Raw genomic sequence first — 18,737 nt, 5'->3', positions numbered from 1 at the left:
TCCCGCAGCAATTGAAACGCCTAAAATGAGACTCTGGAACTGAATTCCGATGGAGTGAATCCGAGCTTTTCCGGCGGCCTATTCCGCTCATCAGCACCGACGGGGAGAACTGTGCTATTTGGAAGATTAGAGCAGTGAACAGTGGTTTCCACTCGTAGTGAAAGGTTATTATAGTGGAGGTCATTTTTGTCATTTCGAAAATGACTCAAAGTCGGTTATTGAAAATGAGATGGGTATTTGTCTCTTTTTATGCACTGGTTGACGGTCCATTAACGACAGGTACTGATCGGGAAATTTCGGGTACTAGGTTGTCACATTTTATAGTGCAGGGATAAAATTGTCACTCGAGCCAAAGTACAGGGTACTGTTCGGGAAATTTCCCTAAATTTTATATTCTATTTTCAACATTAATAAAAATATTTATTATTTTTTCATACTTATTATTGTTTAATATGCTGAATATATAATGTTAAAAATGTTTCTAGTTTTTTTAATTTTAATTTTCTTTTTTACATTTTATCTATTATTGAATTTTATCATTTAATTGTGATAACATGGATTGGCCCATTTGACCTGAAGTGGTTTAATTTCTTACCCACTTAGATGAAAACATTATTTTCTTGAGATAGATTTTAAAGTATAAGCTTTTATATTAGTGAAATTATTAGTTTATTATGTATTAATTTAATTAATAAAATTTAATGATGAGAATAAACAAAAATGTCTTAAATATATGATTAAGTGAAGGTGAATGCAAGTTAATACCTTAAATATTGGATTTAATGAGAGGAGATTGAATGCATTAAATAACATAAAATTATCTCTTTTTAACTCATTTAATATCAATTACAAATTATCCTATTTACCCTCATTTTTTATCAATAAATTAAATAAGGATAAATGTTGTCCTCAATAAATTTCAGAAATATTATTGAGGCTATCTAGTGGTTTTTAAAGTAGTATAAATAGATATCCTAATCACCCCACCATATCCAAGATTATCCAAGCATATATGTCCCAGACGAATGCAAAATGGTTTAATAGACTGTAACGTGCCTCTGATCTTAAATTCCGTTCTCTTTTTCTTGGCACAAAGATCTTAAATTCCAATTTCCAGTATGTGGCAAGAGGACCCTAGACCTAATGTCATATGTGGTTACAGATAGCTTTTGGGTCATCTGTGACACAGAGCCATAACACATAAGTCAGTTCCGTCAGATCCTGACCGGCCAGGTGGTTGAACTGGTGCCCATTTTGACTTTTGACTTTTCCAAATAAAATCATCTAAGAATCTGGTCGACTGACCTTTCTGGTTTTCTGTCCAGTCTGATGAGATCTGCTTCTGTCAGGGCAAACCTGTGCCCATGAATAAGGTACGTAAGGAGATATGCAACCTTGGGAAAATCTCCCCATGAATAAGGTACGTAAGGAGATATTATCAATGCAAGGCAATAAAGACTGCTCAAACGGGCTCTTCCCTGACAGAAGCCGATCTCCAGTCTGATAACATTGCCATAAATGAGTCCAGGAGCCTTACAACTTGCCACGTTTCCTTGTTTCAAAATGTGATCCATCATTTAATTCAATTTTTTGGGGATTCGATTATGACACCAGAAAAAAAATTGTAACCGATCAACCGGTATCATAAAAGTTGTAACCTTTATCAAAATTCACCCCAAATGGTTTGACTAGTCAAAGCCCTTCAGGTATCATGTCTTTCCGGCTGTCCAGCAGCATAGATTACATCGTTAAATTGAACGGATCCCAGTTAAAAATTGACAATGCCAAAAATCAACAAATTGATTAGGCAATTATTCGTTAAGATTTGTTTTTTTTTATCAATAACAAGAAATTTCATTAACAGAATAAATTTAACTGGAGGGGAGCTAAACTATCTTAACTTCCTAAGGATGTCGACAGACACCCAAAAAAGAAGAAAAAGTGAAAAACAATTACATCTGAGCCCAGAAAACAGAATCCTTATTCACCCCTTGCCTAGTTAACCCATCTACAAAAGAATTGCAGTTCTCTTTACCCATGTGCATTTAACTTCATTGTCCCTAATCAGCCACTTAAACTTTCTTTTTTCATTGCTGTAGTTTCAGAACCTATAGTTGTCTCTTTAACCAGTTCATTACAATCTCAGAATCTCCTATAACCAGCTTATTGATATTCGTGTCTTCAGCTTTTTGTACCCCTCCCAAGGCTGCTAGTACCTCGGTCCTCAAACAATCTCCCACTTCTATTGGGCCAGAGAACATAGTTATCACATTCCCTTCCTCGTTCCTTAAAACTCCCCCAATACAAGAAGGCCTGGATTTCTCATACTACTATTATTCGTGAAGATTCACTTCAAACTTAGCAGAAACTTTGCTCCACCATCCAACTAAATGCAGTAAAATCCTCCCTCAGCTGTTGATTTAGAAAGAAACCACCCAAAGGTTCTGGTTCTGCCCCGGTTAATTCCCTTCTCAGATCCAAAACCAAGTTTCAAACAGACTTCCAATTCCTCATCTTTAGGTGACAATATCCAAAGTCTCATGCTATGATTGCCGTCCCAAGAACAACCTAAGTCGCTTATATGATTCCAAGTTTTGATGAGGAATATTATGGATTCATACACAATGGGTAAGGTGATGATGAGAATAAGCTGGTGGAGTTCAATAATAATGGTGATGTGGATTGTATGAAGCATGGAAATGCACAGCGAATCAGTCACACAAAACATATAAATTCTCAAGGAGAGTTTGTATAAACAAGGCCATCTTATGATTGACACATAAATGAAATATAAATCTTACAACAGGAAGAGATTATTACACAGGCTACTGGGCATAACGAATAGAAATGGAGTCACTGAGGATGAAATCACTCCAATGTGTTGCTTTTGAGCTCTTTTTCAGTGGCAGCAGCAAAGTGGGATCACCATAGACCATACTAAACACACTGAAAACCAGTACTGTCAGTTGTGATGATTCTCTTGTTTTGTGTGACTAGAAGGCAACTGGTGTCTTTACATTTGAACCATCTTGGAACCTTCTTCTCTTCTTTCTTCCATATTTTTGCAGTCAAGGACTTGAACAGGCTCCTCACATAAGTTGCCAATGCAGTGACAAGTTCTCTGCAGAAGAAAATAAAAAACACACTCTGAAGTAGTCACAAGACAAACAAAAGGTAGCGACCAATCTATGGTCCTACAAACCGATATTGTCAGCGAAGGAAAGCAAAATCACCCCTTGAAAGAAATACCAAAGGAATGCATGCTATTTCTAGCAGAATGTATATAATACTGATTTCTTTCGTGAGACACCTTCAACTCATGTTTAAATCCATAAGCTAATAATTAAGTCATTACACAGGTAATGTGTTAATCATAACTCCACCATGGAAAGCTATTTGACACTGATATTCTGTTACTAAGCTGTCTAGATATGTAATAATATATGTGCAATATATTGTAACTGACGGTTGTTCCTAAATCAGTTTTTTTTTGGCCTGTAGTCAGACGCTGTGTTTTGCCCATTGAAATTCTAAGGAGCATAAATGATTCCCAAGGAAATAACAAGTCAAGCGCACCTAGACACCTACCTGGCTTAAAGCAGGAAGAGAATTAAATTCAGGTATAATAATACCAAAAGACAATAAATACCCACAATACTAGAAGAGAGCAATATACCCAGTATCTATTGCTATCAAAAAGAAATTTCACATCATTGTGTTAGTTTTTTAACTTAGGAACTTAGACAAAACCCAGTTGAGCCATTTTCAGGGCCATTGCCCAATGTTGGTTCCAGCTATATGGAATCTTGGAAGGGGTGACCCGGATAATGGACCCAACCTTTGCCATATCCAAAAGTGGCTGATCCCATAATTGAACTCATATGTTCACACTTGTCACTTGACATTTTACCATTGCACCAAGCAATTTCAGGATTAACCATGAATCTCCTCCATCCATCTAATTAAGAGTTTTCCTTGATTCAACAACTTGGAAAGCTATGGCTCCTCTTTCTATGTATAGGGGTGTAAGAAACTGGCCTTACATTTGTAAAGTAATAAATTCTACCAACACCCAAACTAATCAAGAGAACTTCATAATTTGTCCATGACATGAATAAGATCAACCAAATCATATTTCCATGGCAACGGCAACAAGATACCAACTAACCAGTTTCTAAACTTTTGGAAAAAGGAAATAGAAAATAAAGAAGGAAAAGGAATGTTGTACTTACAGTGGAGAGCAAGGAGATCGGCCACCATTTATGTAATACAAAAACAAGTACGAATCATAATGTTGACCCTTGATGTAATAAAAATTTGACAGCCTTTGTATGCACTTGAACATCATTTTCTGGTAGAAACGAATGGCTGGATCATTGTAAGCAATGACATGCAAGTAGACTGCTCGACAAGTAGGAATATTTGATGCATATTTGATAACCTCTCGAATAAGTGAAGTAGCTGCACATCCAACAGTATGAACCATTTAGTAGGTCAAAGAGGAATTCATAAAACAAAGAACAGACTAGAAGAAAACTCTCACCTATTCCAAGACTTCTATAAGACTCTACTACACCCAGCGTCAGAATATAAACAAGTGTCTGATCTGTCCGTGAAGAGTCACATCTAAGCATATCTGCTATCTGTCAGGTAAATAATTGGTTACAACAAATCATTACCATTGAACACAAAAAAAAATATCAGTATATTTTTCTCATGACAAAGATAGAGGCTCACTTCACTTTCTTTAGCTGGGATAGTACGAGTAGTGACAAATCCAATAAGTTCATCACTTTGACAGCCAGGCCTATTACGGTCAACAGCCCCCCATGAAACAATATCATAGCCATTGACTACATTTAGGAAGAATTCGGACTCATACCTGAAAACAACATCCTCACAAATAAAGTCATAATGTTTTATGTATATTGAATATGTGCACAGACCTGGGAAAGCATCATCTTGGAGAATTTTACCTGATGGGAAATAGATCTGCATGTATCTGCTCAAGAACTTCAAGATCAGATGGCATTATAGGCCTATAAACAATATTTGGACAAAGTTGGGCCTTTGGGTCCACCATTGAAGATTATGGTGCTAAACCCCTTCAAGCATAAGATTTTTTGGAGAACATATAGAAGAAATTCTGTCTCCATTTACATCATTTCTCCAATAGCAGCCATGAAATTGTTGGAAAGCATGGAAACACTTTGTTTTCCCATGTTTCCTGTAATCATGAAGGGAAGAAGCAAATTAAGTAGGATGTTAACTGATGCCTAAAACCAAATAGAAGCTTCCTCATATAATTCGAGATATGATACAACTTATAGTTGCTAATTTCTCCCAACTTCATGCAGGCAGCTACTCAACAAATATACAGTCCCTTGTAGATGACCAAAAATCTAATTCCTGCTGCAGCAGGTATGTAAAAATTTAACACAATGGTCAAAAAGCAAATTCCATCAAATTGACATATCTTGATCAAGTTTTGTTTTTATTTTCTTCTTTTCTTTATTGGCATTCACCAATTTTTTTCAACATTTCCACAATAAAGCATGTCTAAATTTGAACTACATTGTCACCCTTCTAGGGTTTCAGGTATGAAACAAAGAAGAAGAGTTTGGGAGGGTGTCCCCACCCCCAAAGTGTATGTTTTACTGAGCAGGGCAAAGGATATGTACAATTACATAAATACCCCTTATTATGTGGGCAGATTACAAAAATAGCCTATATACATTCTATTGTAATACAACGAGACCTACCAATACAAGAATAAAATAACAATAGAATCCAACCCTATCTACATACATATTCCTCCTTTTCTTGATGCTGGTGATGCAGCTTTATCCCCCATAGGGGCCAGGTGCTATACGCTAGACCTAGTCACTGGATTAGCAACAGGGTGCACATAGGGCCCACTGGGACACAATGTGGGGAACCTGCCTTTCCACATTTTGATCCTGTATCTCCTAAATACGAGGGATGCCTTACAGCCAACTCGACAAAAGTGGATTGGCACTACGTATTCCTCCTCAAGTATTCCTTTTTTTAGGTAACTACTGATTTCATTAATATATAAAAGAGTTATAAAAGTCTCATGAAAAAAGAAAGATGCAAACTATGCCAAGCAGCCAAGGAGACAAAAATAAACCAATACATCAATGTCTCAAGTCTCATTCCATAGATTCTTTATGACCAATCTGATCATGTCCCTAAATTATTTCAGTACCAAAGCCCATTCCACAAGGTTAAGCATTCCCATTCACATCATTTATCACCCCAAAATCGTACCTTCTCTCCATTCCCAACTCACAATTCAAGATAAAATTATTATCACTAGCCACTGGATCTCCATTCAGTTGCTCATCTTGTCTTAAGCATGGTTTTTTTTTCTCCCTTTATGAAATTTTAGCAACATAAAAGACTAGATCAACCAGACTTTTCCTTAAGTCTTCTTTGCGAAAGGGCAACATTGAAGGGGCCCTTTAAAATTCTTATCTCGTTAGCAATAGATCCATGTAGCCAACATCAGGATATTAGAGAAGAAAAATGGGATGCTGATTGACCCTTTTCTGCAAAAGTCAAGCATCATAAATGGATCTATTATTTTGGTCCTTTAAAGTGCTTGTTTTGCTAGCAATAGATGCATATTAGGGTTATTTTTTTGAGAAAAAAGGTAAAAAATGTATTTCATTAAAAGGAAATATAATTACAAAGACCTGCAAAATAGATGCATATTAGAGTTATCATAAAAGAAAAATGGGATACAGATGAATCCTTTCTGTGAAAGAAAGAGTGAATGAACGAATCTTTTCCATTTACAATTTATGTAAGAAGGCTTATTATCATATACTATGCCTTTGACAGTTTGACTGCAGTGAAGTTTTAATAGCTGAATCACTTCTTAAATGTAAGTTACATCTGATGATAAATAGAGTAATGAAAGTTCAGAGTCTTCCGAGGATTTAGAACTCTTCCATCAAGAAAAGCCAAAACAAAGATGAACATAATCTATAAAGAAAGGGGGCTAATGTCAATCCCTATTCTAAACCAGTACTGCTGAAATCTCACTGAACTACTGAATTAAATTTTGTTGTTTTAATTCTCCATTTAGGTTATTTTGATAGGTTTGTCTATGCCTTTTGTTGTTTTAAAGATGAACATGATCTATAAAGAAAGGAGGCTAATGTCAATCCCTATTCTAAACCAGTATACAAAAGGCACTCAAAATCACCAATAATCACTACTGAACTACTTAATAAGACAGCCTAGCAAAAAAACAACTTACTAAGACAGACATAATGATAGAAGGTGTCTTATAGTGATTAACATCAAACAATAAAAGCAAAGAAGTCCCAATCAGAATCATAAGTGCCATAAAAATTTGACAAACATTGTTGTTTTTCCTAGTAATGATACCTTTCGACCATATCGAAAACACCAACGTAATGATTGAAGGGAAAGAAGCAAGAAGTAACTAATCATAAGGCATAGACAAACCAATCAAAATAACCTAAATGGAGAATTAAAACAACAAAATTTAAACCATTATCACACAAGATATTGATCGTATCCAACATGACAATCCCTCAGCTTTGAAAACACCAAATTCAGCAGCTTAGCTATAAAATAACAAAAAGGAAATTAAGAAAATTAAGTTAACGGGATCTTGGAAGAGCCAGGTCCGTCAAATGACTGAACAAACAGAACTCACCGATTTCCCATTATATCATCTGAGTCTCTAGACCACAGTTCATTCTGACCATACCCACAATCATGAAATGGCATGAAACCCACTTCCAGAAAAGCCATTATCATAAGAATCACTTAACAGAGATCCAATTTCCCAGTACTAAAACACAAAAACCACGGATTTCAGTGTTCTAGTAACTCTAAAGGAAAATTAGGAAGGACAAAAAGAAAAGGAAAAGAAACCCAATTCAGAAACACCCACACTCTTGATCAACCAGTGACGAAGATGAAACAGGTGGATCAATAAATTAAAATAACTGAAATTCAAATCGGTAAGTATAAGTTTCACGTCAAACAAAACGAGACCCAGATGATAATTTACCAGCCGGATCAAAAACAGAAACTCGTACCTTATTTCTGGGACGCCAAAAAGGATCAACGTTCGAAGAATTGGGACTTTCAGAAGAAAAGAGTTGACGGTGATGTTGTATTCTACTATTGTTCTTCCCCTGCGAATTCGTCTTTGGCAACTGGAATAAATGCGAGCACGTGGGTGTTTCGGGCGTTTCCCAGATTTGGATTCTGATTTCCGAAAGCCGACTCGCAGCTCGGCCTACCTCTGGTGGTTAAGGAATAGGAAGCGGGTTTATCCGGTAAGCCCATACCCACTAGGCCTGTATATAAAATCTGAAACTCCGGAGCCCGATTCGACAATCCGATCCGATTATCGGATTTGGATGTGCTGTACGTAATTGGATTTGGATTTTGAAATCTTGTCAATATAACAGTCGAATCAGAATTGGATTTAACTTCAATCCGATTAAATTCATTATGTTATATATAAGGGAGAATGACCAACCAGCCCGGATCAGAATTTTATGGCCCCAAACTACAAGGGGAATGCATCCTGACCGTAAATTGATGTCAAATTCATGGGCAGAATGTGATTTATAGGGGGGGAGAGGACTAGTAGTCTAGTAGTAGGGGGGCTGGAATTCAGAATTCTGCATGGTGTGTATCCGCACTTGTCCATATATATAATAAATTTAGTATGTTTGGATTTAACTTCAATCCGATTAAATTCATTATGTTATATATTATAAATTCAGTATGTTATATTTACATTAATTTATTATATATAAAAATTAAAAGGTAATTAATTTTTTAATTTTTTTTTATAATTTAAAAAATTAAAATGAATCTATTAGAATTCTAATTTGAATCCATGGTCTTCAAATCCAATCGAACTTTTATCAAATCTGATTGCAATCCAATCCATTTACAGCCCTAAACTTGTCGTGCTCACAAAACGAGTTACATTTGAAGTGAATTGACTTACTCTGGATCCACACGAGAATGGAGGAAGCGGGTGTGGATCACAGATTTATAAACGGGCCCATTTGGACCCATTTATAAATGGGCTCATTTGAATAGCATTCTAAATTCTGAAATCTGGATTTTAGACTAGCGTGTGTTTTGTAAAAGGGGTGAAAAAATTTCTCATTCAAATCGTCTAAGAAAACAAAAGTTTTTATTGTAAATGGTATGATATGTATCAATTTTTGAATTCGCGGCGAAATAATGAACATATAGAAAGGAACCAAGCTGCTGATTGACTAGTTAATATGGACCATTGGGGTCAACCTCATTAAAAATAAGGTTCAAAATCATGTATCAGTGGATAATAAGGAGTCTTTGAGGATTTCACGTATTTCACGTGGTAGACGGGCCTAAAACTTACCCCTGACCTATTTTTCAAAAAAAAAAAAGATGGAGCAAGGTTCAAAGTACTGATACAACCCTACTTTGAAACGCATGACACGCAAAAATTGTATATGACACATGAATACTTTGAACCATGGTGGAGAGTCGAGACTGAGATGAGGCAGAGGACAAGTCACAAGCACAAGCTGAGCTGGACAAACCTCCGTCCAGCTAGGAGCAATGTCAGCTTGCTGAGGAGAGCTCTAATAGTACAAGGACAAAGTTGAGGGTTGGGTTGGATCATAGCAGAAATGAAATCAAGGATTTTGCGAGTGAAAGCTACATATATCACCATCATGTGTTCCTGTGACTCCTATCTGGTATCAAACTTGAACAAGACAAGAAAAAAACAGCACAAATGGGAGGTTGCAGCCTTGCAGGGTTGTCATGTTGAACCTTGTTGCTCCCCTTCAATAGAGTGCCAGAGTGGGGCACCCATGAGCATGAATGTCCTATCTGTCATCAATGCTCAGTTAAGGCTGCAACTTGGGCCGGGTTCGCCCGAATCCAATCCTAACCCAAACCGAAAAAGTCAGGTTGGGTTGGGTCGGGTTGGTGCTTGGATTAGGGTTAGGGTTGAAATTTATGAATCCGACTTTACTTTGGGTTGGATTAGGATTGATCCCTCGGACAACCCAACCCAACCCAAATCTGACTCTATAGTATATATCATATATAAATATCTATACTACTTTAAAAAGCACGAATGGCCTCAAGAATATTTCTAGAATTTTTTATGACAAAATTCATCCCTCTGTATTTAAATTTATTGATAAAAAAATGGAGGCAAATAGGATAATTGATTATTGATATTAAATGATTTGAAAAGATGTTATTTTAAGATATTTGTTGTAAGGCTTGAGTGTTCCTTGTAACTGATGTTAGTGGGACAGTTTCAGCTACTAGTCCTTTCTTTTTTTCTTTTCTTATTATTCTTATCCTAGGATATGCCGCCAGGGGCATACTTGTATTTTTGCCTTTTTATAAAGATTAATATAAATAGAAGACCAGCAGCTGCCAGTAGTGAGTTTTGCTTTTCTTTCTATCATCTGTACCTCTCTTTTCTCTCTCCCTCTCTCTCTCTCTCAGTCATCACAAGAAACAACATGGTATCATAGCGGAATTTATGGGCTGGAGAAGACCTATAATCCTAGCATTAGTCTTTCCAAAGGGGATTGGACGTGGCTACTTTTGTTTCATAAGAGAAAAACAAAAAACCCTAGCGGTGGCTTGTGTTTTCAATTTTCTCTAGCGGCTGTGCTTGCAGAAACCCTAGTAAGCCTTGCAGCTGTACTTCTACTGAAACCCTAGTAGCCCCATGCGACAGTTACTGAAAATCCTAGCTGTGTCTGGCCGTGGGATGGTGCTGGTCTGTTGAAACCCTAATCGAAGGAGGGTGTTGATGGTGCAATGAAACCCTAGCAGGTTCTGATCTAGTGCTGAACAAGTGTGGTTCTAATCGAAGGAGGGTGTTTATGGTGCAATGAAACCCTAGCAGGTTCTAATCTAGTGCTGAACAGGTGTGGTTTTGTTTCAGTTTATCTCAGTATTCTTTATCCAATGGTGTGTAGGGCTTATGCCTTGATTATATGATTACTAGTTTGAATAATTGGATGGTTAGAGTGGGGGAACCACAATCGGACTGACAGTAATGTCTGTATTGGTGGTGCTGAACCGATGACTGGACTATTTATTGTTCTGTTTGGACGTTGTAGTGACTGATCTCTCATTTTCAGCAGTAGTTCTTGTGCTCTCAGCAATATTCAATAGTTTGTTGCTCACATAGGAGTAAACCCTGAGTTGCCACATTCTAGTTGTGGCGGCTGTGCTGTTAGGTGGCATTTGGACTGGTTGGTTGTAATTTTCAATGGCAAGTCATGAACTGACATCACCGGGGAACACCTCAACCCGCAACACAGTAGGTATGGGAGGTGAAACCATGGTTTTTCCCATGCCAATTACCCCTTTGAATGGTTTGAACTACCTGGAGTGGGCCAAGAGTGTAAAACTCTATGTAACAGCAAGGGGTAAGGCCAGTTATATCAATGGAAGGGTGAAAGAACCCAAGGGTGATACAGCTGAACATGATAGGTGGAACCAAGAAAATAGTATGGTGATGTCTTGGCTCCTCACAGCTATGGAACCTGATGTGAAGAAGAATTTTATGTGGGCAGACACCGCTAGTGAGATCTGGGAACAGACCAAAAGTACCTATTCTGAGCAAAGGCATTATGCCAAGATTTACCAACTACAAGCTGAGTCCTCTACCTGTAAACAGGGAAACCTTAGCTTGTCCTCATATTATTCATCTCTTACCTCCATATGGAAGGAGTTGAACCATTATCAGGCCATAGAGTGGAAGCACGATGATGATGCTAAGGCCTACAGGAAGCTGATCTCTCAACAACGAATGTTTGCTTTCTTGTTAGGGTTGAACCCTGTATATGAACCATTAAGGGTGCAAATTCTATGAAGCAAAGAATTGCCTACAGTACACGAAGTATACTTCCTTGTCCAATTTGAAGAAAGCAGGTGAAGTGTGATGGTTACAGCCGAGGGGGAGCAACAAGTTGCCTTGGCTGCGGTGAATAACAGCCCAACAGGGAAGAAAGGTGATCCTAAGAAGGCAGATGATAAAGATAAACTCTTTTGTACCCACTGTAGAAGGTCATGACATACACGTGACACCTATTGGGATATCCATGAGAAACCTAAGTGGGCAGCAAAGAATCAAAAACAGGGTAAAGGTCACGTGAAAAGAATGAGTGCAGCACATGTGGCAACCCAAGACACTCAAGTTGCCGGTAGTACCTGGGACCCTCCTAATAAGCCTGACTCCAAGGAGGATATAATGAATTCTTTCAAAAAGCATCTGGAATCTTATGGTAGGGCATTGCGGCAATTGGATAGCTCAGTCACTGATACTCCCTCTACCTCTTTTTCATCTACTTCAGGTAATGTGGCTTCTGCATTCCATGTCACTCCCACAGATTCCCCTTGGATTATTGACTCAAGGGCCTCAAATCACATGACCGGTAAGCCTAACATATTCCATTCTTATAACCTTTTGTCAGGAAGGGATAGAGTGAGACTTGCAGATGGTTCCTTTTCTTCCATTGTAGGTCAAGGATCGATATCCCTTCCCCATGGCCTTAACCTGAATTGTGTATTGCATGTCCCTCAACTTTCCATAAATTTGCTTTCAATTAGTAGCATTACAAGTTCTTTAAACTGTAGTGTAACCTTTTTAGCTGACTCATGTGTTTTTTAGGACCTAACTTCTGAGAGGACGATTGGTAGAGGAAGCCCAGTGGACGGTCTCTACATTCTCGACAACAAAGCTGGTCTTTCCGTGTCATCCTCAGAGTCACATAGCCAGTCAAATAAGAGTCAAATTTTGTTGTGGCACAATCGTTTAGGTCATGTTTCTTTCGAAGTAATAAAATGTTTGTTTCTACTTTTATTTAAGTCGTGTTCAGTGTCAGAGTTCATGTGTCAAACATGTCAGTTGAGTAAACAATGTAGAACAACCTTTCATTCAAGCAATAAAAGATCAAATGTTCATTTTCATGTTGTGTATTCTGATGTATGGGGGCCTACAAATGTAACCGCTGAGGGTGGATATCGGTATTTTATTACATTGATTGATGATTACTCTCGCTATACATGAGTAATCCCTATGCGTAGCAGAGATGAGGTTCCAAAGATAGTACAAGACTTCCAGAGGATGGTGTTTACACAGTTCCATCTTGAAATACAGATCTTCCAATCCGATAATGCGAATGAGTACTTCCATGGGGAGCTAAATGAGTTCTTCACTTCCCATGGGTCTATTCATAGAAGCTCATGTGCCAAAACACCACAGCAGAATGGGGTTGCAAAAAGAAAAAACAGACACCTCCTTGAGATAGCCCACGGGATGATGTTCCACATGAATGTCCCAAAAAGGTTTTGGGTGGATGCTATACTTACAGCTGCGTATGTCATCAACCGCATGCCCTCTAGAATATTGAATTACATGGCCCCTCATCAGTTACTGTACCCTCAGTCACCTTTATTTTCCATCCCCATGAGAGTCTTTGGTTGTCGGGCCTTTGTCCATGATTTGTCTCCATCCAGAGGTAAGTTAGACCCTCGGTCCATTTCTTGTGTCTTCCTGGGGTACCTATCCTCTCAAAAGGGGTATCGGTGTTTTGATCCTGTCAGTCGTAAATATTTTGTGTCTATGGATATGTCATTCTTTGAGTCCGAGTCGTTCTTCCCCCCTTCTCTTCAGGGGGAGATCCGTAGTGTGGAAGGGGAGAAGCAGGTTCAGGTGTCTCTTCCTTCTATTCTGGACCTCACTCCCTTCTGTGTCTTCCAGCGTACTCGTCGGAGAGATCAGCAGTGTGATAGAAATGTGGAGTAGCCAAACACTGAGCAACTGACATCATCAGAATCCCAGGAGGTAAATCCAACCCCTAACCCTTCTCTCACTGTGGATGACCTAGACATCCCTATTGCTCAATGAAAGGGAGTCAGGTCGTGCACTACCAAACACCCCATTACCCACTTTGTTTCCTATGACCACATCTCTCCCTCGTATCGAGCCTTCCTATCGGCAGTTGACTGCATCCCTGTTCCCAAGAATGTTGCAAAAGCCTTAAAATACCCTGAGTGGATAGATGACATGAAGGAGGAGATTGATGCCCTCCACAAAAATCAGACTTGGGAATTGGTGGATCCTCCAGAGGGGAAAGAACCCGTGGGGTGCAAATGGGTGTTCACAGTTAAGGTGTTCACAATCACCTAAAGGTGGAAGTTTTTACAGATGCAAATGGGTGTTCACAATCACCTAAAGGTGGAAGTTTTTACAGATGCTGACTGGGCAGGAGCCATGGATGATAGAAAGTCCACTAGTGGGTATTGCACATTTGTGGGAGAAAATCTGGTGACCTGAAAGAGCAAGAAGCAAAGTGTGGTAGCAAGATCAAGTGTAGAAGCTGAGTATAGAGCTATGGCACATGGGGTGGCTGAAGTCCTTTGGCTAAAGAACCTCCTAGGTGAGCTTGGAGTTGTTGTTCATAATCCTATGTCTCTTTACTGTGACAACAAGGCTGCAATAAACATCGCCAGCAACCCGGTCCTACATGAGAGGACTAAGCATATTGAGGTGGATAAGCACTTCATAAGAGAGAAACTAGAAAAAAAAGGGAAATTTGTATCCCCTATGTCAACTCCAAGGAACAACTTGCTAATGTCCTCACAAAAGGACTTCCGTGTTCGCAACACAATGAGCTATGTGACAAGCTGGGCATGATAGACATCTTCAGCCCAACTTGAGGGGGAGTGTTGTAAGGCTTGAGTGTTCCTTGTAACTGATGTTAGTGGGACAGTTTTAGCTACTAGTCCTTTTTTTCCTTCCTTTCTTATTGTTCTTATCCTAGGATATTGCCGTCAGGGGCATACTTGTATTTTTGCCTTTTTATAAAGATTAATATAAATAGAAGACTGGCAATTGCCAGTAGTGAGTTTTTCTTTTCTTTCTATCATTCGTACCTCTCTTTTCTCTCTCTCTCTCTCTCTCTCTCTCAGTCATCCCAAGAAACAACAATATTCAATGCATTCAATTCCCTCTCACTAAATCCAACATTTAAGTTGTTAACTTGCATTCATGTTCATTGAATTATATATTTAAGCCATTTTTTGTTTCTTCTCATCATTAAGTTCTATTAAATAAATTCATACTTAATAAATTAATAGTTCCAATAACATAAAAGCTTATACTTTTAAAATCTACCTAGAAAAAATAGTATTTTCATCTAGGTGGTGGTAAGAAATTAAACCATTTTGGGTTAGGTTATATGGGTCAATCCATGTTACCACGATTAAATAATAAAATTCAAAAATAGATAAAATGAAAATAATAAAATAAAAAAATGGGAACATTTTTAACATACATATTAAACAATAATAAGTATGATTAATAAGAAATGTTTTTATTAATGATGGAAATGGAATGTAAAATTAAAAACCAATTGTCAATAAAAATATTTACCTATTCTCTCTCACTAAATCCTATATTTAAGATATATTTTTCTTATCATTAAATTCTTGTAATTAAATCCACAATATTAATTTTAATAGTATAAAAATAAATATTTTGAAAAGTAATTTGAAAACAAAACTATTTCCTTCCCTCCCGATGGTGGGCAAGCAATTCAACCATTTGGAATCAAATGGATAAATAAATAATGTCATAATTAAATAATAAAAATTTAAAATAAAAAAGTATGAAATATAAGAAGTATTTTTATTAATGATGAAAATGGAATGTCAAATTTAAAATCTACCTAGAAATGAAATGATGTCATAGTCAAATAATAAAATTTTTAAAAATAGAAAAAAAGATAGAGAAAATTTTGGACGCATATAATGTTATATATTTATAAATAAAATAAAATATTGGGTACACCTCTAATATTACGCATTCATTATATTGAACAAAAATAAGTATTATCCATAATAATAATTTTAGCAATGATGGAAATGTAATACACAATTTAATGTCAACCTAGAAATCAAACTATTTTTCCTTTTGGGTGGTGGGTTAGTGGCTTGGGTCAAATGGTATCATAGGCAAAAAAAAAAATTAAGTGTGATAAGTAAAAATTATTTTATATAATGTAAGTAAAATATATAGTTTAAAGGGAAAATTATAATCAAAGCTGGTTTTACATTTAAAATTAGGTTGCATGTTTGTCCAAAAACCAACAAAACTCTGAAAATTAACTCTACATTTCAAATTATGTGGTTGTTGCCAAAAATAGGTTTTTAGTTTCTCTCCCACTCCCTCTGTCTCTCAATCTCTTTCCCTTCTCTCTCACTCTCACAATCATCTCTTAACCTCTCGCTCCCTCTGTTTCTCCCACTCTTTCAATTTCAGTATGTAGTCAAATCAAAATCTCTCTCTCTCTCTCTCTCTCTCTCTCTCTCTCTATATATATATATATATATATATATATATATATATTGTTCTCCCTCACTCTCCCTCTCGGTCAATCTCTATTGTTTTCCCTCAGTCTCTCTTCCATTCCCACTCTCATTCTTTTTTTATTTTCTTACAAACTTATACAATATTAATCAGACCATATAAAAGAACTAAAGGGACCAATCACTTGTACAATCAAGTTATAAATTTCTATCAAGTTGGTGTAAATTTCGTAGCAAAGAGTTTCTTGTGAATTTTTATCAAACTGGTGTAATGATTTTTGAACCATACCAAGTTGGCCTCATGTTCTTTTATACAATATGATTAATATCATATAAGTGTGTAAGAAAAATAAAAAAAAAATCAACAAGAGAGGGAGCGAGAGAGAAACTAAGAGAGAACAATAGAAATTAAGGGAGAAGGAGATATCGATTGAGAAAGAAAATGAGAGATATTAATGGAGAATGATAGGTAGAGAGAGAATAAGAGAAATTGATAGAGAGAATATAAATATAGAAACCAAAAACCATTTTTATTTATTTTCAAATCACACAATCATTTAGTAGAGAAAGACAACTATGATAGTGAGAGAGTGGGAGGGAGATTAAGAGAGAGAGAGAGAGCAAGAGAGCGTATGAGAAACTAAAAACCCCTTTTTTATTTTCCAATCACCCAACATTAAAGGGCATTTTCAGTATAAGTTTTTTGTTGTGTCCAACATGGATTAAGAGTCTCATGTTGGCAACAACCACATATAGACGTTGGATCTCCCGCCCACGAGAACTCTGCCCACACCTACCCACAATACACTATCTCTCGTGAACTGGGAACATCTCCCCCTAGATAATACTATGCAGAGGATGAAATGTTCTCCATGTGTGGCTGCGATAAACGTGGGTAGGAGATCCGGACTCCCACATATAAGCCTCTGATGATATGGTAAGGGTTTTTATAATTTGAAATGTAGAACTGGTTCTTGGAGTTTTGTTGGTTTTTGGACCAACCTGTAGCCTAATTTAAAACTAATCCGAAAGCAAAGCTATTTTCTTATCTAGATGGTGGGTCAATGATTCAACTTTTCAAAGAAACCCATGATGTCATAATTGAATATTAAATATTAAAAAAAGATAGAAACCAAAAATGAAAATGTACAGAATTTTGTCCAAAACATTTGAGAACATTTCTAATGTTATATATTCATCATATTAAATAAAAATAATTGTTAAAATAAAAGTTATTTTATTTATGATGGAAATGGAATACAAAATTTAATAATAATAATAATAATAATTGTTATTTGCTACAAGCATTTAAGTTTAATTATTTTTAAGCATATTTTCATTTTTGTTAATTTTCAATTTCTATCTCATCTATGATATATCTAAAATTCAAGTAATTAATATGAAGAAAAATTTCCCACGTGCAACGCATGTGCTTAATTACTAGTGCGTGTTTGTGTATGATTATATATATATATATATAATCATACATCGATTTGTTTATATGCATGGCAGTTGTATAGCCCCCACCACATACTATCATTTAATTCTTTCAAGATAATCACTTCACTTAATCCTAATTGGAAATATTAAAACCTTAATAACATGTTTTTATGTATTTTGAATATTTTATTCTTTATCTCCTCTTTGTTGTTTGCCACTCATAGCTTGCTGCCCATAAAAGATCTATTATAAGTCATAACTCATAATAAACTATAGTCATTTCAAACACTTATTTTCTGAATTTTGTACTTAAGGCTATGATTGGAAACAATGCAAATGAAGTGTAAATCCCAATTCATGTTAATTTGCACTCTAGTTCACTTTTGCTTGTGTTTGGCAACATATGCATTGACAAATGACAAAAAACACATTTTCCAATGCATATTTACATTGATAATAAGATGTAAAATTACATCAATAAAAAAGAAGTAAATTTGCATTCAACTAGGCTTTTGATAAAAAAAAAAAGGCATGTGCTTTATTGAAATTCGTGTTTGCATCCATTAAAGTTAAAAGTCTGTTTGGTAAGAAGGTAAATTTGTCAATGCAAAACTAACCCAACATTGCAATTTATATGGACCATTTTACACTCTACCTATTTGCATTCACACTTATTTGCATCGTTTCCAAATGCAGCCTAAAGAACCGGTAAAAACATCAACAAAGAAATACTAATAAGACATAGGATTAATACATGTAGTGAAAGTTGAGTTAAGAAGTTTCACGAGATTTTAAAGGATGAGAAGAAGGTTGGGTTGGGCCCAACCCAACCTGAAGTTGACTTCAGGTTGGGTTGGATTGGGTTAAGG

The 18,737-nt window shown here is 36.5% G+C and overlaps 1 protein-coding gene across 3 annotated transcripts; it reads right to left on the bottom strand.

Moving 5' to 3' along the window:
* Positions 1–2,700: 2,700 nt before the first annotated feature.
* Positions 2,701–8,291, bottom strand: LOC104611482 (histone acetyltransferase MCC1-like). 3 transcript variants are annotated; one of them, XM_010278564.3, is made up of 6 exons: positions 8,103–8,291; positions 4,977–5,227; positions 4,738–4,882; positions 4,544–4,643; positions 4,233–4,461; positions 2,701–3,121 (listed from the first exon to the last, which is right to left on the bottom strand). In XM_010278564.3, exons 2-6 carry the CDS (start codon positions 5,081–5,083, stop codon positions 2,938–2,940), a joined length of 765 nt encoding a protein of 254 aa, XP_010276866.1. In that variant the 5' UTR covers positions 5,084–5,227; positions 8,103–8,291; the 3' UTR covers positions 2,701–2,937. The 3 variants fall into 3 exon arrangements, with proteins under 3 accessions (XP_010276866.1, XP_010276867.1, XP_010276868.1); XM_010278565.3 differs by having other exon boundaries at positions 4,977–5,412; positions 8,103–8,223; XM_010278566.3 differs by having other exon boundaries at positions 4,977–5,409; positions 8,103–8,218.
* Between the last annotated feature and the right edge of the window lie 10,446 nt (positions 8,292–18,737).

This window comes from Nelumbo nucifera, chromosome 3, assembly GCF_055504915.1.
Source record: "Nelumbo nucifera cultivar China Antique chromosome 3, China Antique-T2T, whole genome shotgun sequence".
NCBI classification, from domain to species: domain Eukaryota; kingdom Viridiplantae; phylum Streptophyta; class Magnoliopsida; order Proteales; family Nelumbonaceae; genus Nelumbo; species Nelumbo nucifera.
The sequence above is the reverse complement of the archived record's forward strand: the minus strand, read 5'-3'. Positions and strand labels throughout refer to the sequence as shown.